The sequence below is a fragment of the Rhineura floridana genome, chromosome 8, assembly GCF_030035675.1.
Source record: "Rhineura floridana isolate rRhiFlo1 chromosome 8, rRhiFlo1.hap2, whole genome shotgun sequence".
NCBI lineage: Eukaryota > Metazoa > Chordata > Lepidosauria > Squamata > Rhineuridae > Rhineura > Rhineura floridana.
In genome coordinates this window covers 58,645,047-58,667,284 of record NC_084487.1, presented here as the reverse complement: position 1 = coordinate 58,667,284, position 22,238 = coordinate 58,645,047, and the positions used below count along the sequence as shown (strand labels likewise).

At 39.8% G+C, this 22,238-nt stretch overlaps 1 protein-coding gene across 1 annotated transcript in view; it reads right to left on the bottom strand.

Moving 5' to 3' along the window:
* EPYC (epiphycan) overlaps window positions 1-22,238 on the bottom strand; it is a 51,782-nt gene extending 29,544 nt beyond the window's left edge. Inside the window, exons 1-2 of the mRNA XM_061637785.1 lie at window positions 22,159-22,238; window positions 19,305-19,486 (exon numbers count right to left, since the gene is read on the bottom strand). Coding sequence (XP_061493769.1) covers window positions 19,305-19,472 — 168 coding nt within the window. The 5' untranslated portion in view covers window positions 19,473-19,486; window positions 22,159-22,238. The remainder of the gene's footprint in view (window positions 1-19,304; window positions 19,487-22,158) is intronic.

Sequence of the window (22,238 nt, the reverse complement as noted above, 5' to 3'; positions counted from 1 at the left end):
CCAACCCTGAGATTTCAGGGGCGGGACCTAGTGATGTCATTAAGTATGATACATTAAGCATCAGCCACAGTTGCTTGCAGCATATCGCTCAAACAAACAAAAAATTCTCTGATTGGAAATGAAGATAGAAATGTTAGCTAAATAAGGATGTTTCCAGGTCCAGCTGAAGTGACGGGATCATTCCTTCTCACCTGCTTAGAAAGTCTGGGTAAGGAACATTTAATCTATTCTACTTGCTTCTGGCAAGAAGGGTTTAAGTATCCTCAGGCCAGCCCAGTCACCAGAAGGCCATTGTAGGAAGAAAGCCTAATATTATGGAGATGTTAGATTAAAGCACTCAAGACTAAAGATGGATAGCCCTGAAGGCTGCAATTCTCAACACACTTACTAAGGGACTAAGCACCATAGAAAACAGGACTTACTTCTGAGTAGATATTGTTAGGATTCTGCTGTTGCTAAGGCTTGTCTAGGGATCCTCTGCAGTGATATCCATATCAAAGCAGGGTTGGCAACCCCTTCTTGGAATGCCCTGCCCCTACCTTTTAACGTGGCTGCTCCAAACTTCTTTACAGACTTGACCCTTCACTGCAGAAAGGGTGAGGTTTGAGAAATGAGTAAGAGTTAAGAAGATTCTCTACTCTTTCCTCCCTACTCTGTAGGCTGCTATACAGCCAACCCAATTCCAGTGAGTAATAATTGACAGAGAGAAAACACACATGGTTTGGTCTACCTTCACAGGCAGTAGCTTGGGAACAACAGCAATTGAAGCCACACTTCCCAGTATGTGAATTCTCTTTTACCACAATTGCGTAAGAAACAAACCATGATGCAAATAACAAGGTGCATCATCAGTAGGTTTAAGGAGGTTGAGATGACCACATGGAACCACTATTGTTGCTTCTATGATTGTAAGGGAGCAAGGTCAGAGGTAAATGAAATGCAAATAGAAAAAAAACAAAAGACAGTGATGATTTCCTAAATACAATACCATACCAACCACAACAAGACTCCTATGAGTAAGACAGAAAACTCAGCATCCCACAACCAGTCAGGGTTCCTAACCAAAACTAAAAAAATCCTGGCAGTCAGTCAGCCAAGGTCACAGAAATCCCCATGCAGCACAACCTGAGTTAGTGCAGAATGCTGTGGCATGATTGCTGACATGAGTGAGACCCTATCAGCGCATAATACCTCTGTGCTACCAGGCCAAGTTCAAGGTGTGCTTTCCATGTTATGTGTTCCACATAGTACTTGTTCTACTCTAGTAAGAAATTGATCCTTTAGTGTGGCAGTACCTATGCTTTGGAACTCCTTGCCTATTGACATTAGGCAGGTGCCTTCATTGTACTCATTTTGGCACCTGCTAAAAACATTTTTGTTTAGGCAAGCCTACCCAGGCATGTAGAAGCTATTATGTTTTTTATATATTTTTAATCATTGTTGTTTTTATTATTTTGAATGTTTTTAAATACCTGTCTTTAATTGTTTTTGCCAAGAATTTTATTGTTTTAATTCCTTTTATAAACTGCTTAGAGGTTTTTAAAACTGCTTTACTGTAAATACACACACACTGTTGTACATAAAATACATAAATAAATTTCAGAGTCACTGCGGCCCTTGGGTCTCTTTCCTCTTTTATACCAACTCAGGCCATTTGGTACCATCTAGCTCAGTACTGATGACATAGACTACACTACACTTGATCTTAGCCAAAAGGTCAAGAAGGAGGAGTTTTGGGGCTTATCCACATGGAAGCAAAACATCATAGTAATATACTTTATTGATTTGTTTGCAGGACCAAAGGCCAACACAAATTAAAACAATACATATACAATACTTTAAAATCAAATGGAGACATTTAAAAGGGAAGATTTAAGCGGGGATCTCATGTAAGAGAACTTGCCTATGTAATATCTCGAAGGGCAAGTTTTCTTGCTGCTATTACAAAAAGAGCTACTTTGTGGGTTACTTCCAAGTTATGATCTGACATTAAAAAAATGATTTTTCCATCAAGTGAATCAAGCTGAGGGATTTCTAACCATTTACTAAGAAATCTATTTCTGGGCTGAGTATAAATTGGGCAGTAGAGCAAAACGTGGGGAAGGTCTTCCGCCGAGGGTGAGCCACAGACACAATTCCTTTGGTCCTTAGGGACACCGGCTAGTCGACCTTCCCTGTCCGCATTTGGTAAGGAGAAAAAACGTAGGGCTGTAAACGCCCGTCTAAGGACAAGGGGTATTGGTTGAAGGAGATAAGTAGAGCAGTGGGGGTCAAGCTTAAATCGCCAGTACCAGGGAGATACCTTTGAGTTGATGGAGGATAGCCTATCCTGGTTCATAGAGTGGAGGAATATGTATTCACGTAGAGATTTATTATTTGGCATTGCGTTGAAATCCTGCTCTAAAAGGTGGTAAGTTGATAGCAGTTTAGTTAATTTAGAGTGCCATAAGATAGAAGCGAATGGGTGGTCAAAACATAATTGTAATAATGTCCCGGGCTGGGGCCCATTGAGTGTTCTCAAAAATTTCAGAAGGGTAAAATGTATGAGAGCCATCAGTGGGGGGGAGCCCGTCTCAATTCGAGTCATCGCTGCAAAGGTTCCCACAGGGAGAGATAACAAGCGCCTGAGAAAACTATTTTGTATAGTTTCCAGGGCTGTTACGATATTATAATCCCAGCCCCATACGGCTACTCCATATAGGATTTGTGGGATCACCTTTGCTTTAAAGATCTTTAAAGTAGGGTGAATCTGACCGCCCCCGACAGAACAAGAAAATTTTAAAATTGTCCCTATTGTCTTAACCGCGTGCGATTTAATATATTGTCGGTGATATTGCCAGGAAAGGGTATCTGAAAAATAAATACCCAGGTACTTAAATTCTCGAGGTTGTTCTAACTGATGATCAGCTATATGCCAGTGATGTCCTTTGAATCTTTTCCCAAAAACTAAAACTTTGGTTTTATCATAATTAATGTTGAGTTTTTCCTTATAACAATAGGACTGTAGGGATCTCAACATCTTTCTAAGTCCAATTGGAACTAGGGAAAGAAGGACCATATCGTCAGCATAGAGAAGTGTCGGTATTTTCCTTTGGCCGATAGAGGGGGAGAAAAATTGAGGTTCGGATAAAAAAGGAATGATATAATTTAGAAACAAATTAAAGAGCAGGGGAGCTAAGAGGCATCCTTGTTTGACGCCTCTGTCCACAGGTATCGGATCAGATAGGACTCCAGAATGGGGAGCTCTAACTATAGCAAAGGTGTTAGTGTATAAAATACGAATAAGGTATAGCAAGCGGGGGTCGATGTTCAGATGATACAGTTTGTGCCATAAAGCATTCCTATTGATCGAGTCGAATGCTGCGGCCAAATCTACAAATGCTACATACAGATGTCGGGTAGGACCGGCGATGGACTGTTTTGCCAGGAAATGGAGTGTTAGGCAATGATCGATTGGAGAGGAGTCTTTACGGAAGCCGACTTGCTCAGGGTGTAAAATCTGTTGTGTCTGTACCCAATCTTCTAGTTTATTAAGAAGGAATTTAGCGTAAAGTTTGGATACAACGTTCAACAGGCTGATTGGACGGAAGTTAGCGGGGTTGGAGGAGTCACCCTTTTTGTAGATGGGGATGATTATGTTACATCTCCAACCGTCGGGGATAATGCCAGAGTTATTTATTCTGGTGAATAAACGAGCCAAAAAAGGGGCCCACCATTTGGGAAATTGTTTAATAGCTTCTGGTAAAAGGAAGTCCTCTCCTGGGGATTTCCCATTTTTAAGTGAATCAATTAGAGATTTAATTTCTTGGGGTGAAACTGGGGGCCATGACGGCAAGTTGGTAATATCTGACATGGGTAAAATGCTATGGGGAGACAAAATTGAGGAATAGAGGTGTAAAAAATGTGAATACCAGGTTGAGATTGGGATCAAAACTTGGTTGGAGGTGTTGCTAAGGCCAAGTCCCAACTGTACTAAAGACCAAAACTGGCGTTCTTGGTTTTCAGTAATCATCTTTGTTAATAGCTGCCAACGAGAATCGGCAAAGGCTGATTTTTTTTTTCTCAGGAGGGATCTATAAAGGGCCTTATTTGATTTAAAGGCAAAAAGGGATTGAGGGGAAGGGAACTTGAGAGACAAGTGTAGAAGTTTCTTAAGCTTTTTTTTTGCTTCTCTGCATTCTTTATCAAACCAGGCACATACGTGGGGTTTTTTTTGGATGCCATTGCTTTTGTGGGTCATATGGGGCCTAAGTAAGGATAGGGCTGTTTGAAATGCCGATATGGGGTCCTGGGTTTCATTCAGGACCTCCAGGCGGATTAGTTGGAATGTGTCGCTCTGGAATAGGAGTGCGAGAGATGCATGCCTCCTATCTGTCCAATAGATTCTTTTTTCAGTATCCTCTGACTCCATTGGAGAGGGATAGTAAATTCTGGTCGTGGGAGCTCTAATTCTAAGTAAGAGGGGAAAGTGGTCACTCTCAATCCTGGGATTAACATTAAAATCAATGAAAAACATCATAGTAAAAATGCTACTTTTACCTGCGTTTTCTGTTTGCATAGTCCACGTAGGATGCTCAAAGCCAGCTGCAAACATGGTGCTTTTCATTCACACTGAAGGGAAAGGATCAAACACGCAGCTCCCTAATGCCTTCTATATACCACTTTGAGGTATTTTACAATAAAGCATTATATAAATGTTGTAAATAAAACAAATATATAAATAACAGAGTCATTGTGGCCCTTGGGTCTCTTTCCTCTTTTATACCGAGTCAGGCCTTTGGTACCATCTAGCTCAGAACTGATGACATGGACTAGCATTGGCTCTCCAGGATTCCAGGCAATAGTCTTTTCCAGGAATTGAATTTTGGACCTTGCATGCAAAGCATATACCCTACCACTGAGCAACAGTCCTCCCCCTGTTTAAAAAGATATCTTTTTAAATTGTTCTTTTCAATTCACTAATGAATGCACAGCAAACTATGCCAGATCCACATCATGCATTTAAAGCACATTCAACATACATTTGAAGTACATGAATCATGGGAACTGTAGTTTGTTAAGAGTGGTGGGAACTATAACTGTGAGTGGGAAGCTACACTTCCCAGGATTCTTTAGGGGAGGTCATGTGCTTTAAATGCAAGTTGGATGTGCTTTAAATGTATTATGTAGATCTGCATTCTTTCATAAACTTTGCCTGCATATAAATCATTTTAATTACATTTTAAAATGGAAATAAGCTACAAGGTTTACTGAGTGACCATGGGCTATGCACCATCTCTCAGCCTAATGTGCCCCTCAGGGAGAAAACGAGAGGGGGACCATGACCACCCCAAGGAAGAAGGGCACATGTAAAATGTAGAGGAAATAATAATTTTAAATAATAATTTACAACCATAGTGTGAAATCAGGCACACATTAAGACATAGTATGAAGAAATATTTATATAAGCATGAATGTAAAAGATGTTTGCTATACAACCTGTAAAGATATTTATAGTGCAATCCTATGCATGTTTATTCAGAACACCCAATGTATTCAATGGGGCATACTCAGACAGGGAAGCATGCACAGGACTGCAATTCAGTGATAAGGAACATCACTCACCCAATCCAAAATTCAGAATCATGCCACTTTAAACTGTTTTGCAACTGTTTCATACTTGTTTTATGGTTATTGGATTTTAAATGGCTTTGTTTCTTATTCTGAGCTTCCTTGGTTTCCAGCCCTACCTCATAGGGTTGTTCCATATACACACAAACTGGAAAGGTAAAAATACATACACCCCATATTGGTTTCTTGTCAAAACCTGCCAAATAAAAGCAGTGACACCTAAGTAATTCCTACTTTACTGATTAAATATAAAAAGGATTGGAGGGGGGAGAAAAAGATTTACAACATAATCCTTTTCACTCAAAAGTCTCACTGATTTTCAGAACAATTCTAACCATGTCTACTCAAAAGTAAGTCCTACTGAATTCAATGGGGTTTACTTACAGGTATGTGGAATTAGCATTGCAGCTTTACTCCCAGAAACGCTTCATATTGGAAAGGTTTTCAAAACAGGTTATCAATATGACAAATAAACTGCCCTCTTCAGCAATCCAGCAAAATTTAAACTTGTTTGACTCCTTAATTAGAAAACTATAACACTGCAGCATGTACACTTTTTATAACGTCTGTTCAAAAATTATTTGAAAGATAAAAAATAATATGCCATTTTGTGCAAGTAATTAAAACCCCCCTGCATGTACACTTTCATGCCTACCAAGATCCTGCTGTAATTTTCTGTTGTAGTGCAATCCTATGCATGTTTACTCAGAAGCAAGTCCCAATCCTGTATCAAGAAAGTACTCTTTATGCTGCTGAAAGATATATATTTACTGAATTACTGTTATGAGACAAGCAGGAAAAGGAAACTGTTCTCAGAACTTGAAGTGGGCTTTAGCTATTGCCTGGGGGTCAACAAATCTTGTCAATCAGAACCCTGACTTCACTTATTGGCTAAAAACCTGAAAGGGAAGGAATTAGAGTAGCTGGTGTTAACAGAAGTGGTGGGAGTGGTGGCTGACATTTCGGTTTATATCTTTTGAATCAGACCACCTAGGAACTTACTTTTTTTAAAAAAATGAAAGCTAAGAGTATGGAAATTAAGGAGACTCACCCAGAGACCCAGAGAGGACCCCCCAAAACCAGAGTCTCTCAGCAAAAACTGGAGACCTAGTAACCCTAACCTAGAATGCACTGGGGTCCCCAAATTTCTGATGTGATTCTTCCAAAATTAAACACTGTAGAAGCAAAATTGTGAAAGAATGAGGATCAAAGACATTTTTCCTGACTTACAACTTAAGCATCACAAGACTGACAACAAAATGATAGATCTGGCTTTGTCTTTTGGACATCAATCCAATGACAAGTGATTGAAAACACTGACAAATATGCTACTATGCCGTAACACACAATGAGAACATTTGACTAGAGGTAAAAAAAATATGTTTCTCATTAGTTTTCTCCTAAGCCATGCACTATTCTGTCTTTTATATATCTGACGGCTCAGACATGAGTTTAACAAGACAAAGATGTTTCTAGGTTCAATAAGGTTTTTTTTGTTTTCCACATGTTTGTTTGTTTTTGGCAACACTTGAAAGCGATCAGAAATGTGATATTGTGGCAGCGAAGAGGAATAGTACATGTGATTATTATTTTCCCCCATCTGTATTTCCTCTGCTATTCTAAGAAAGCATTTTTCCTCCAAATAAATGTACTGTAGCAATTGTTTTTCATATATGAAGGGAGTAAATGGTTGAGTAAAAAGAGTTTTGTCTGATAGAATATGAAATGAAATGGACTGCCTTCAAGTCAATCCCGACTTATGGCTACCCTATGAATAGGGTTTTCATTATAAGCGGTATTCAGAGGGGGTTTACCATTGCCTCCCTCTGAGGCTAGTCCTCCCCAGCTGGCTAGGGCCTGCTCAGCTTGCCACAGCTGAACAAGCCAGCCCCTTCCTTGTCTGCAACTGCCAGCTGTGGGGCAACTGTGCTCCTCGGGACTATGCAGCTTGCCCACGGCTGCACAGGTGGCAGGGCACGTAACCCCTGAGCCACTCACTGTGGGGGTGATCTTTAGCTGGCCCTTGACACCCAGGAGACACGAGTGGGGATTTGAACTCACAGACTCAGGACTCCCAGCCAGGCTTTCCTCCTCACTGTGCTATACCAGCTGTTCTTGATAGAATATAGGGTTCCATTGAAAGGTCTCATGAACATCATAACCTAGTGTTACAGGTTTGGGGGCTAAGATAGATGATTTCTATGAGCCCCCTCCCAGCATCTGATTTGGAACCCTGCACCTGGAGGTGGGCTCTGCAGTTGTGAAACCAGCTCTGTTGGTCAGATGAGTCTCCTTTGTTAGTCTAATAGAGTGACCAGGTAGGCTAATACATCTGTCAAGTGCCCATTAACTGGTGAATGGGTCAGGAAAATCCTATTGTTATTGAAACTCTTCAGGAGAGCCCCCCCCCCCCTCAGGGCCAAAAGACAGACTTGTGTTGAGTCTGAGTCTGGAGTTGAGTCTGAGAACTGGAGACAGCAGAGAGGCTGGCTCCCTGCACCATGGCTTTAGGAGGCCTCCTGAGATTGTGGGTGAGGGCGCAACAATAGTAACAGCAAGACATTGAGTTAATGTGAACAGAAATATGACGAACAATAAATATATCTGGACTATATATTTGAAGAAAAAAAGATGTTCTAATTGAAGACTTTTTTTACTGAAATCAATGGGACTTGAACTGTTTCTGAGTAAATTTAATCTCGTGCTTTTACAGCTTCTCAAACAAAATTGAAGAAATTCTTTTATATGCTTTAGGGATCTTTTTTCACTTTGAGAGGGCATTGTTTATGCTTGTCAAGATGTGAATGAAAATACTGATACTCTTACCTAGAATGCCTATGTAATAAGTGGGGCCCGAGCACAAAACAATGCATTGTGGAGTGATCAAGACACTCCATTCTGTTCATGTCCCCCACTCCCCAGTTTTCCTTTCCCCCTCTCCAAACTGTTCACATTCCATACCCACTGAACGTGCTCAATCCTCATAGGGCTGTTTTGGATTTTTATTTTATTATTTGGTGGGGTTGGGTGGAGATGGGGAGGGTTCCTGGTGGATACACATGTACCCAATTTCAGCTACAATGAATTCTCTAATCTGTCCATTGATGTCTATGTGGAGCTCTCTCTTTCATCCCTGCTGACGTTTAAATACAGCTTCTTGGTCTGAACCCAGAAGACCTGTCCGTACCATGAGATGGCTTGTTCTACCATGCATGCATGCATGCGCACATACATATTTATTCCTGTCCCCTATTTTATTCTATTCCCCTCTCCCATCCAGTTGTTAGTTTTTCTCTCACTCACTTATCATACCGTGTCATTGGGTTATTATGGGGCTGCTTGGGGAGGATTTTCCCCCCTCTAAATATTTTTCACATCTTGGGCTTACCTCCCTCCCTTTTGTGCACAAGCGGTGTGGTTTTGATTATATAAGCATAAGCATGGGAATATTCAGATCAGTAGTATATATAATGTTCATTCAAGGCTCAGTTGCAAACTGTGAATGGTATAACTGGAAAAATGAAGTATTAAAGACATTAAAATTTATTTTTTAATGTCCATTTTATACACTTTCCATTTAAATAGGTTTCCTGAACTAAGCAGATATTTTACAGTTTCTTCCAAAGGAGGCTGCTATTCTGTTTTCTGTGGTGAAAAGGAACTACACTTTAAAATAGTTTCCTGAGTGGTTTCTGTTAAGTACCTATTGGCTTACCCTGGCAAAATCCCCATGCCACCAAAGGTCCTGAAACCCTCAGAAAAGTAAATGTAATACCTAACAAGTATGCAAGTTCTTCAGGGCAAACACATGCACTTGTTTACATGACACTCTATAAAGGAAGTATAAGCTTATTGCATATTGGTCTCTGTGGCTGACGGGCATGGAAGGCCCTTTTTCTTCCTTTGGCAATCAGTTTTTTACCATTGCCTTTAGCAATAGAAGCCCAAATATTTATTTGGAGCTGTGTAGTGGTTAAGGTGTTGGACTATGACCTGAGAGACCAGGGTTCAAATCCCCTCATAGCCATGAAGCTCACTGGGTGACCTTGGGCCATACACTGCCTCTCAGCCTCATGAAATCCCTATTCATAGGGTCGCCATAAGTTGGAATCGACTTGAAGGAAGTACATTTACATTTTTAAAAGGTAAAGGTGTCCCTGCCCTTGTAGTGAGAGTCATTTCCGACTCTTAGGGTGATGTCTTGCGACATTTACTAGGCAGACCATATATATGGGGTGGGATTGCCAGTTCCGTCCCCGGCCTTTCTTTACCCCCCAGCATATTCCGGGTACTCATTTTACCGACCACAGATGGATGGAAGGCTGAGTGGACCTCAACCCCTTTTACTGGAGATTCGACTTCCTCCTTTCATTGGAATCAAACTCCAGCCGTGAGCAGAGCTTCGGCTGCGTTACCGCCGCTTACCACTCTGCACCACGGAGGATCTCTCTGCGCCACGGAGGATCTTACATTTACATCTTATAAAAACAAGCATATGAAGCTAATGTTATAATATTAGATTTTTGGAACAATCCTGAGTAATATTATTGAATACTCAGCTTTAAATGATTTTATAAATTCATTATAATGTATAAAACATATGGAAATAATCTGATTAAAAGATCTTCACCGAGGCCCAAATCAAGTGGCTCACTGCGACATGATTTTCTCTTTCACATCAGCTCTAATGGCAAAACAAATGAGGCTGCTAGAAGAGCTATAAACATATCTGCTTTGCTGAATCTGAGTTAGACCTGAGCTGGTTGAAAGGAAGGATTTTGCCCTTTCTACTCTCATCTTGCTCTGATCTTCTCTCAGCCCTAACAGATGGAGAAAAAGTAGGAACCTACTTTGTGAAGGCAGAAAGCCAGTCCTTACATGAGGCTCCTTTGATTTCTGCACACCTATCTTCCCCACCATGGTCTGAATCCTAATTCTCCTTCCTCAAATATAAACCTTCAGCAGTTGTTCAACCATGGAAAGTAGGTGCCTGATTTACACAATAATGATCAGAGGTTCCCAAACTGTAGTCTGTGAGTTTCATGCTGGTGGTGCATGGTTTGTTTTTGAAAAGCAGCAGCAATAGCAGCGGCTGCTCCAACATAATGATACCTGGGCTTTGCATGTGGCCAGGGTCAGCCACAGATGGGTGGAATGGGTAAATCTTGAGCTCCCTCTTTCAATTTATGTGAAGTGAGTTAGCCCAGCCTGGCTGTTCCAAGTCTGTGCTTTTCAGGAGGTCTAAGAACTGCTAGGAGGCCTGCACTTCCCACCAAATGCTGTTTGCCCCTGTTCAGGAAAGCCAGTAATGGAGGCAGAGGCCGCTTTTTCCCCAGGGCCTTTCTCTTCTTTGTGATGCTGTGAGATGACTGGTCAGATGGAATCTTTTCTCCATCTTCACTTCTCCCTCCTTCTTTCCCTTGCATGGCTGGGCAGTAGTAGTAGAAACAGCAGGGTGGGATGGACTGTCTTGAGTGGTTTTGGATGGGTGAGGAAGGGAGGGAGGATTATGGTGTGTATCAGGCAGTCCTCCTCTCTCTTCCCCTCTACATTGCCTAGTGAGAGGGGATGCTGGCTTATCCTGCAGTATCCCTAGGAATGAGTCTCCTCATTTACTTTTTGTTTGCTATCTTGCCTTCATAACTTATGCATGTTTACTCAGAAGCAAGCCCTACTGTATTCAATGAGGCCTACTCTTGGATAATATATGATTGCAAACACAATATTTGGGAGAGGGGCTTCGGCTGCTAAGTTTCTGTTTGTTATGTACCAATTATGTTAGCTTTAGTTTTCCTTCAAGGAGCTTAAGGTTCTCCCCTTCCCCAGTTTATCCTGACATCAGCCCTGTGAGGTAGGTTAGGCTGAGAGTGAGTGACTGGCCTAAGGTCTCTCAGGGCTCATCCAGACGACTGTAAAATGTGTGACATGATCGCTTTGTGTTTTCATTATTTTTCAGTCGTCCATATGATGCCGTGCGCTTTTGCGCATTTTCACGCAGTTAAATCCGCTCCTGCAATACCGCAAATCATGCGATTTGCTTCTTTAAACCGGGAATCATCTGCTGTACCTTCAGGCGCTCAGATGCAATACCACGGACTTTACAGCTGTGGGCATTTGATGGGCGGTTCTTGGGCAGTTCCCCATATCCCTTCCCTCATTCTCAGCCAATCACGTATTTCCACTGTTGCGCATGTGCGCAAATCTCCGGGGAAAGCCCGGGTAAAAGGAACCTATCAGAGCAATGGTGTGGTGTTGCCCCCCCCTGCAACTTCTACTGCGCAGATGCAAAAAAGCGCATTTGCGCAGAAGCAGCAACAGCGGTTAATTTTAGCTAGCCTGCAAACTGGGCAGCCGCTCAGAGTGAGATCTGCATCATTAAATAAATAAACAGGAGAGATACTATGATGAGAATATATACACATGGGTTGAGGTTTAGTACACAAATCACAACAATACATCTATCAATAATTGAAACCTGTATCCTATAAATATTGGTAGTTGCAAATGTAAACACCACGCCCTCACACCTATTGTTGAAGAGTATGAAGGAAGAAATCTTTCACCATTCTATTATGTCATATATGGCTTGTCTTTTTTTCAGACTTACATTCCTGACTAATATTACAAATCCCTCCTCCACTATTTGGACTGGTTCAAGCATGTGAAAAGGAATTCCCACACCCCTCTATTTTCAGACATGTAATTCACTGGAATGCTATAATGGTAGCTGTCATGTTTCAAGCTTTGAATGAGAGGCAGTAAAAATGTGTCCACTTTCAGATTTTTATAGGTATTGGAATCTTTTAACTGCCACAGTGAAACATGGGTACATTTCCAAAATAAGACTAATGTGCTAATCTCAAAGATAAATATTTATAAAAAAGCACTATATTTTGTAATTCTGAGAACATTTTGAAGCTCAGCTCAAAATTAAAAATGAGTATGGACTACTCCTCATATTTCACTCCCTTCCTAGTCTCTTTCTCCTGCTGGACCTCACCATCTCTTCCTCGTTCTTATGTTTGCTTTCTTTTGACATTTTCTTTTTCCTGTTGTCTCTGCTTGGAAGCAGAAACATAAATTATCTACTTGAATGACATCTTTCTGTTCCTTATTTTTCTCCTGAACAATAACCCCCATCCCCAGATGAAATCTTTCAAAAGATTAAAGTTCCTAGAACTTGGAAGCTAAAGAAGAAATGAAAGCCAACAATTCTACACAAGAGTAAATTTCCAGTGTTATTCTTAACTATTGCAATAGGACAATTAAAGTATACCCAGACTTTAGACCTGCTATCTTCCTTGCTGGAGGGATCACATTGATAATAGAAACAGCATGTGCAAAGGGAGATGTTAGAAGCTGAAGTCATCATCCTACAGTTGCAAATCTGCACAAGCTGTACACTTTACTTAGCATCTGGAGGACATGGCTGCAACATATACAGTTTGAGAAGATCCATAATACAGAGCATTTACACAACATTACTGGCATGAATACATTTTTAGATTTATTTAATTTGTATGAATTTGTAAAAAGAATTCCGGTGTAGGAAAAAGACCTCCCAATTACACGATGACAAAAATCCTAGACTTCTATCTTGAGTAAAAACCACACAAAGAAAAACAATTTCCTCACATTATGAAGAAAACAAACATTCATATTCTTTTAGAATCTTATTTTATTTTCCTAGATGTCTTGTGTAATATAGCCAGACTTTTATCTCTAAGCTGTCCCACATAAAAAGTATATTGCCCTCAAAGGACCTCTCCAAACTGAGTGAAGGGGCCATAAAATGGCAAATGCAATTCACTGTAAACAAATGTAAAGTTATGCATATTGGAGCAAAAACTCTTAAATTTCACATAAATTTCACATATATGCTCATGGAGTCTGAACTAGCAGTTCAGACCTTGGGGTCATAGTGGATAGCTCGATGAAGATGTTGACCCAGTGTGCAGCAGCTGTAAAAAAGGCAAATTCATGCTAGGGATCATTAGGAAAGGTATTGAAAATAAAACTACTAATATCATAACGCTGCTATATAAATCTATAGTGTGGTTGCATTTGCAATACTGTATACTATTCTGTTCGCCTCACCTCAAAAAGGATATTGTAGAGCTGGAAAAGGTTCAGAAAAGGACAACCAAAATGATCAATGGGATGGAGTGACTCCCCTATGAGAAAAGGTTGCAGCATTTGGGCCTTTTCAGTTTAGTGAAAAGGTAAGACAAAGGTGACATGATAGAAGTGTATAAAATTATACATAGCATGGAGAAAGTGGATAGACAAAAGCTTTTCTTCCTGTCTCACAACACTAGAACTTGTAGACATCCAATGAAGCTGAATGTTGGAAGATTCAGGACAGACAAAAGAAAGTCCTTCTTCACACAGCTCACAGTTACTATGGGATTCACTCCCACAAGAGGCAGTGATGAACACCAGTTTGGATGACTTTAAAACAGTATTCGACAAATTCATGGAGAAAAAAGCCATCAGTGGCTACTACCCATGATGGCTACGCTCTACCTCCATAGGCGGAGGCGGTATACTTCCAAATACCAGTTGCTGGAAACTGCAGGAGGGGAGAGTGCTGTTTCCACTCAGGTTCTGCTTGCAGGTTTCCCATGGGCCACTGGTGGGCCACTGTGAGAACAGGATGCTGAATTAGATGGGTCATTGGCCTGATCTAGCAGGCTGTTCCTTTGTTCCTATATGTTCTTAAACTGTCAGATATTGTTCCTCTTCAGAAATTGGATTCTAGTTGCTTAACTTTACACAAAGAAACTTTTTGAAAGTAGAGTTGCTGCTAAGGTTAATAATGACCAGAATATAATTTTGTTTAGATAGCCTATAACATTCAGATGCATTACAAAGCTTTCAACTACCTCTCAAAATTGCATCTATTTTTTTTATCCCAGTCCTGGTCTCTATTCACAGCTCAGATAAAATTATGGAATCATAAAGTTGGAAGGTACCTCCATGGTCGTCTAGTCCAGCCCTCTTTTGATGCAAGAAATCCACTAAAACTTAGGTAAGACATCCTTTTTATATAATTTATAAGCCCTCTCCACAGCCCATCTGATTGGTAAGATCCTCTTTCTAGCCCAACTCAGAACTTGAAAAAACAATATTTTTCCCTAAAAAGTCCCTCCTGTACTTATTTCAGGGAACACATTCATAGGGGTTAACATACTTGAACCAGTTGCTTCACATAGCTAGATCAAGCATAATTTGCTTTCTCTTACACGAGGAATTGAGAAATTTATTTATTACGTTTTTATTACATCCATCCTGCAAAGAGTGAAGGGTAACTTTAGATAATTATAAAGTTATAAAGAAATTGGTTAAGGATAACATAGATCCCTAAGTAAATAAATTGAAACAAACTACTGACCGAAAGTGAAGGTATCTTGGATGGGTAGATTTCTTCTTTGTTAAAAATAAATGTTATCTACATTTCTGTTTTTATTTCTTAAATATAGTGTTAGTACTATATTTATATACTAAAACCTGAATGTCATTCAGTTGATTATATATATATTTAAATGAAATAACAACCACACAAGCAAAAAGAACATAATGCAGCAAAATGTTAAGGGCACTGTCAAATTGTATAAAATACTAAAATTCAGAATTGTGGAAGTTTCAGAAATTAAGTAACCTATAAGAGCTGAGCTAAAGCATTCTCCAGGCTCAGTTTGTGTTGCCGTTGCCATCAGCCAGTCCTCCCTGCCAATTGTCTTCTTTCAAAGGGCAAGCCCTTGTTAAGGCAGGAAGAAACTGGTAGTGGAAAGGGATTGCTGGTGCCAAGAGAAGGTATGTCAGCCTTACCACCTTGTAAACCTTAAGGCCTGACTATTTCCTGCTAGAGTGCATTATAGTTGTTCTTTCTTATGCTTCCTAATTCAATGCATTGGACTAAGAGATGGAGGAAACGACAAATCTCATATCTCAGGAAATGATGCTCCTGAGCGTGCTCTGAAACATTCAGGCATTAATGATGAGGCTAGCAAGGGTTCACCTCTCTTCAGCAGTCCCATACTGCTACCATTTCTCTCTGTCTTGTGGATATTTTTGCTTTGTAGGGTGGAAGTATTGGCAAAGATGGTTTTGGGTAAGCTTCCCTTAGTTTTTCCAGTCATTCTCAGAAAAGGCTCTAAAAGATCCATAGTTCTCCCCTCCCCCAGGAATTCTCAATGAAATAAATTATGAGGTGGGCTGGGAGAACTCATCCATCACTTCTTAATACCAAGAGTATCATATTTGCCTTCTTTCTTGTATCACCCAGAATTTGCTGTTGCAAGAATGTTCCATGATTTTCCTTCCAGAAAAGAGTAACACTGACTGGATTCCATGATTTGAAGCCCTCTGGAAAACTTGTGACATATAATGAAGTAAGAATTGAAATGCAGGACCACTCACCACAATTGTTTATATCAGCCTATATCCTTACTAGATCAGGAATGGGGAACCTCCTTCAGCAACCTTCCAGGGGCTGCATGCCAGTGGTGGGTGGGGCCAGAGATGAAAGTGTAATGGATGTGAGTCCTACCTCTGTACAGTAGGCTACATTCCAGCCATCAAAAGCCAGAGGTTTCTACACATACCCACACATCTCTGCATCCACCATCCATCTAGGCAAGCATGAGGCATTATCACAGTTCAAGAACACATTCCAGCAGGCAAAAGCACTCAAGCAGGGTGCACAACAGGGCTGAGGGGAGAAGGCAAGACTCATGCAGAGCCCTGAGGACTGGATACAGAGGTCTGGAGGCCTGAGGTTCCCCTGCCCTGTATTAGATCTTTGAGTCATGTAAACTGTTGCATTTATTCAAATAGAGCCATACCATAATTTTACCAAGGGCATAACTTCTACTTATACCTGTGGTAACTCCTATTTGTGCATCAAGCAGGGAAATGAACTTAGATCATAGAATCATAGAGTTGGAAGGGACTTATAAGACCATCATGTCCAGCCCCTTGCTCCATGTAGGGATCCAAATTAAAGCATACCTGTCCAACTGCCTCTTGAAGGCCTCTAGTGTTGCAAAGCCCACCACCTCCCTAGGTCATTGGTTCCATTGTTGTACTGCTCTAACAGTTGGGAAGTTTTGAAGTTCAGTTGAAATCTGGCTTCCTGTAACTTGAGCCCATTATTCCATGTCCTGCACTCTGGGATGATCGAGAAGAGATCCTGGCCCTCCTCTGTGTGACAACCTTTCAAGTACTTGAAGAGTGCTATCATATCTCCCTTCAGTCTTTTCTTCTCAAGGCTAAACACTCCCAGTTCTTTCAGTCTCTTCTCATATGGCTTTGTTTCCTGTCTCCTGATCATCCTCGTTGCCCTCCTCTGAACCCATTCCAGCTTATCTGCATCCTTCTTAAAGTCTTGTTTTCAGAACTGGATACAGTACTCAAGATGAAGCTGAATCAGTGCCAAATAGAGGGGAACCAATACTTCACATGATTTGGAAATTATACTTCTGTTAATGCAGCCCAAAATACTATTTGCCTTTTTTTGCACCCACATCACACTGTTGGCTCGTATTCAACTTGTGATTAACAACAATTCCAAGATCCTTCTCACATATAGTATTGCTGAGCCAAGTATCCCCCCTCTTATAACTGTGCATTTGGTTTCTTTTTCCTAGGTGTAGAACTTTGCACTTATCCCTGTTAAATTTCATTCTGTTGTTTTCACACCAATGCCTATCCCTCTGAATTTTATTTCTGTCTTCCACGGTATTAGCTATCCCTCCCAATTTTGTATCATCTGCAAAAAACATATTAAAAGCAATTCCAACACAGACACAGACCTATCCCAGACTGTGTCTGTGCTGGAATTGCTTTTAATACATTTTTAAAAAAACCTTTTTTCCCCCTAAACAATATGGTTTTTTAAACTCTTTTTATTTAAAGCTTTTTAAAGTTGTTCTGTTTTAATGTATTTTAAGGTCTGTTTTTATGATGCTTCAAAGTGTTTTTACTGCTTTTGTTTGCCGCCCTGGGCTCCTGCTGGGAGGAAGGGCGGGATATAAATTAAATAATAAATAAATTTAATAAGCATTCCCTGCACCTCCTCATCCAAGTCATTAATAAAAATGTGGAATAGCACTGGGCCCAGGACCAAGCCCTGTGGTACCCTACTCATTACTTCCCCCCAGTTTGAGAAGGACCCATTGATAAGCTCTCTTTGAGTATGATTCTGTAGCCAATTGTGGATCCACATGATAGTTGTTCCATCCAGCTCACATTCAGCTAGCTTGCTAATCAGAATATTGTAGGGCACTTTGTCAAATGGGCCTACAAGCCCCCCTCCAATTCTATGACTCTAATTTCATATCAAGAATATTATTCCTCTGTTTTGTTATACTATTTTAGGGTTCCTCCAGGCTGGTCTTTTACTGTGAATGTGTTCTGCAACATGTTATTGATACAACAATAGTGCATTAGCACTGGATTTATTCTGCTTTAGTTTGTTCTGCGATGCTTCTCCAATTCTACCACGTTATTGATGTCCGAAGGGGTTATAGCACAACAAAAGCAGGACAAAAATAAACCACAACAATTGTGGTTTGAAAAGTTATGTGATTTCAGCAGGAATTTATAAGATATGCCCTGACTGGAAAAGAAGCAGTGTTATCAGCCCCAAACGTTTGCAGGTGCGGCATCTGGTGTGACCGCCTGTGATGTTCCTGTGTCTCTGGGTTTACTACTTCCTGATTCCCACATGCCTGGATTGGGAACCCCCCAGGAAGTCTGCCTCAGCCTGACTCAGATATGCCCTCTGAACCACAAGCTTCAGCCCCACCACCTTTTCCTCAAAAGGTGACCAGTGGTGTAATCTGTCTATAAAATTGGTATAGGTACAGAATAGGACCTTAGTTTGGTAGCACTCTTAACCAAGATGACATATGGGATTTTGAATCAAACAAATAAACTTTATTATATACAAGATGTTAAATGTGATAGTAAATGAATATGTTAATATTGTCCCTATCCTATCTACCTATCCTACCCCACTAATTCCAATGAAATCCTTCCCCCTTGATTCCTAATCTTATCTAACTCTAACTGTCAAACCCCAAGGAGTTTTCTCTTTAAAACATCCCTCAGAAGTCTCACTCACATACCCTTCCCACCTGCCAGTCATACCTCATCTGCACTTACTAGTATTCTATTAACACTTTCTCACCTGAACACAATTTCAAAATAGTTTTAAACATATAAACAATTCTGATTTTGTTAGACCACCCCAATGTAAAATCAGCTCCTACTGGCTCTATCCCAAACGATCGACAAGATCATAAGATGGGGCTGGCCACTGATTGTTTGTGTGCTGTCAAAACATATGATATCGTTACACTGATGTTATATCAACAGATTAGGTGATGCCAACAAACTGTGGTAGTAACAGCTAAGGGAAAGGATGTTAGCTTGATTCCATTTTAACAGACCATGACACAGTGATTCCCAAGTGAGATCCTCTGATCTGTACCTAGCATAAGAGCCCAGTGGAAACATACAAATTATTGACTGTGATCTGAATTGTATGTTGAGTCCATTAAGGGCAACAGAAAGTAAGAGGACATACCAGTGTAACCTGTATATTTCTCCCCACTGCTCTTACTATGACTGTTATAAGTTGTATAATGCTATATATAAATGCAAAAAACCCCACAATTTTGAATTACCTGTGCCTGATCAACAGACAGATTTTCATCATAATCATATAGGTTGTCCAGATCTTCCAAAGCAGCATCATAGGTTTCAGAGTAATAAGTTACAGGTCTCACTGTAGGAGCAGCCAAAATTGCGTCAAAGATAACAAACTGAGTGAAAATATTTGCGAAGGCATTCATTCTTCACTGTATATCTACAGGAAAAACGCAGATAGATGATGATTAAAAATTAATTACAAATATCTCCTGAAATATTATACATGCTATATTAAACAATGTTAGCTAGAAATTTCATGGGCAAAGGAGTTTATACATTCTGTGTACATATAATCACCTTTGCTGAGATGAAAACTGAAAGGGCAACACTTCATAGGGATTTTTTCCTTATTTTTGCTACACATGGTATCTCTTTCCAAATGATACTACTTCTGTTTAGATGTTCTGCTTTTAACATACATAATTTGAATTGTTTGTCAAGGAAACAATACACAGACTACTACAACTGGTTGTATAAGGGTAACATTTACAACTATACTATAAAAATGATAAACTTTGGCTCTGTGGTTAAGGAGTACTGATTGTAATCATATTGCTTCTTTCTTTGTGGTCAATGGGAATTAGGTGCATAGTTGTGCTCTAGCAATGTGTCAGTTGCAGCCTATAGCGAGGGTATCCCATTTTGTGGGAGTGGCTGAAACCCATACTGCGATGATCACACAGAGTAGGCTGGATAGAGTAGTGACAGTGATCCCCCAGATCCAGCAATCTTCACATTGTTGCTGGAATTTGGAGGATACTGTATGGTTGCTCTTCCTCCCTCCCTCTCCTTCCAATATTTTACACTCTTTTTAGTGTGGTGGCCATTCCTGGTAAGGGCTGTTATCCCATAGCGTCAGTGATTCCCGACATGGGATTGCAGTACATATATCTAGACATACACAATTTGGTTATGGGATGAAACAAAAAACCCCATATAGCTCAAATAGGAGTAATCTGTCCATAAGTGTGGGATCAGGCAACTGAATTCTGGGCTAGAGGTGAGCTGCCTAATTTCTGTACTGCACAAGAACTCCAGCTTCATGTGCACTTTGCTCCAATGGGCTGAATGCAGGTCCTGGTGGCAATGTGAATCCAGCTCATGAAATTGGATTTTGGACTCAGAGCCTCTGCACCCTATCTGTCACATGCTGGATTGGGCTAAATTGTCGTTATAATGTTTACAATAATTTTCTTGAAATCTAAAGCAGATTTAGAACATTGGTTTCAAATTTTATTTAAAATGCTGGCTACAGTCCAACTGAAGTTAGTCACCCTTAAGTCCAATTGAAATCAGTGGGGTTTGTTAGTAGCTTTAGTTGGATTGGAGCCATGTGGTCTGAACATTAACAGTCTTCTCTCCTCATTTTAATGTAATCCATACCAAATTTTAAATAACCCCATAAAAATACAATTTTCAATCTTCATTGCACCATTATTCACATAGAAGTAGAGGGTACTTATACAGTAAAAAGTGTAAATATGTATACAGAACTACTGTATTAAAATTGAGAATTTAACACATGACTTTTTATACATTTATAAGTTGTGCTTAAAGAGCAGCACACAATGTATGGTATTAGAAATTCATGAAACACTTTCTTTTTTGAGGTTGCCTAGACTCAAACAAACTGATATTAAGCCTCTTGAAAGAAGGCCTTTGTAAAGCAGGTTTATGCATGGAGGCATGAAATTCCGATGGGAATGGTGAACAGCACAAGGCACTCATTTTTCTCTCTCTTTTTTTAACTACCTAGTAGACATAACCTATAGCTGGCTGAGTTTCTTTGCCCTTAACCAAGTGTTAATTGTATTGCCCTTTTCAGCATTTATTTACAATGTTATGGTTTTGTCTAAAGTACTACCTTATAGATATACTTTTATCGTGTTGATAAAGTACAGTATACCTCTTAATGGCTTGACAAACATATTTTGCAATTTTTTTGCATAAATAGTATAAAGGTAGTCAAATTTAGTTCTTTTTTCTCTGTTACCATTCCAAAATATATGTTGATGTTTATTCATTCATATTGTAGCTTGTACTATTATTTCTACTACTACTTATATTTTCTAGAACTTTTAATTTGCAAATTGGTTGCTTTTTGTTAACTTTCTCAGAAAGAGCTGCAGTAAATCCCTGATTATCTAATGTACAAAGGAAAGCTGAAACTGAGACATTGTGTCTTGAACACAGGACTGGAGAGAAATCTTAAACCAGGTCTTCTAGATCCAAATCCATCACACTACCCACTGAACCACATTGTCTTGTTTTACTAGAAGAGTAAGAGTATGAACCTAGCTGATAAAAGGGAATACTATGGCACATCACTATTTTCAGATTATTATTATATAAATGCACTGATAAACTGTAAATTATTCACAAATGTAATTCTGAAAATAGCCCAGTATTTTGTAAGCATATCTGGCTGTTGAAGACTTCATCTTAAAGAAGAGAACTAAATCATTCATAGATACGTATATGCAAATATTATTATATGCCTCTCTGTGTGTGTTATGCACACCTGTAAATCTCCCTGGTCTATCAAAACCGCTTGTGAAATCTGTGTGTCTCTGTACTTTTATAAGCAAAATATTGGAACGTACTGTAATTTTATTGGCATCTACAACAGCTGTCAAATATTTTGATGGCAATTATGTACTTTTTTCTCACAGGAAGGCACTAAGAAATAGGCAAGTAAAAAGCAAATAACAAAGTATATCATAATTATCATTCATCTCAAAAGATTAAGATACATTCCTTAAAAAGTAGGTTCTGTGGTTTTTTTTAATCCAGTTTGCTAATCAATGAAGAAAGAAACAGAAAACTTACCTTTGGCTCCTGCTTTCTCAACTGGCACAGTGTTACTCTGAATACAGAGCATGTGGTATTTGACCCTAACCAATGGCAGT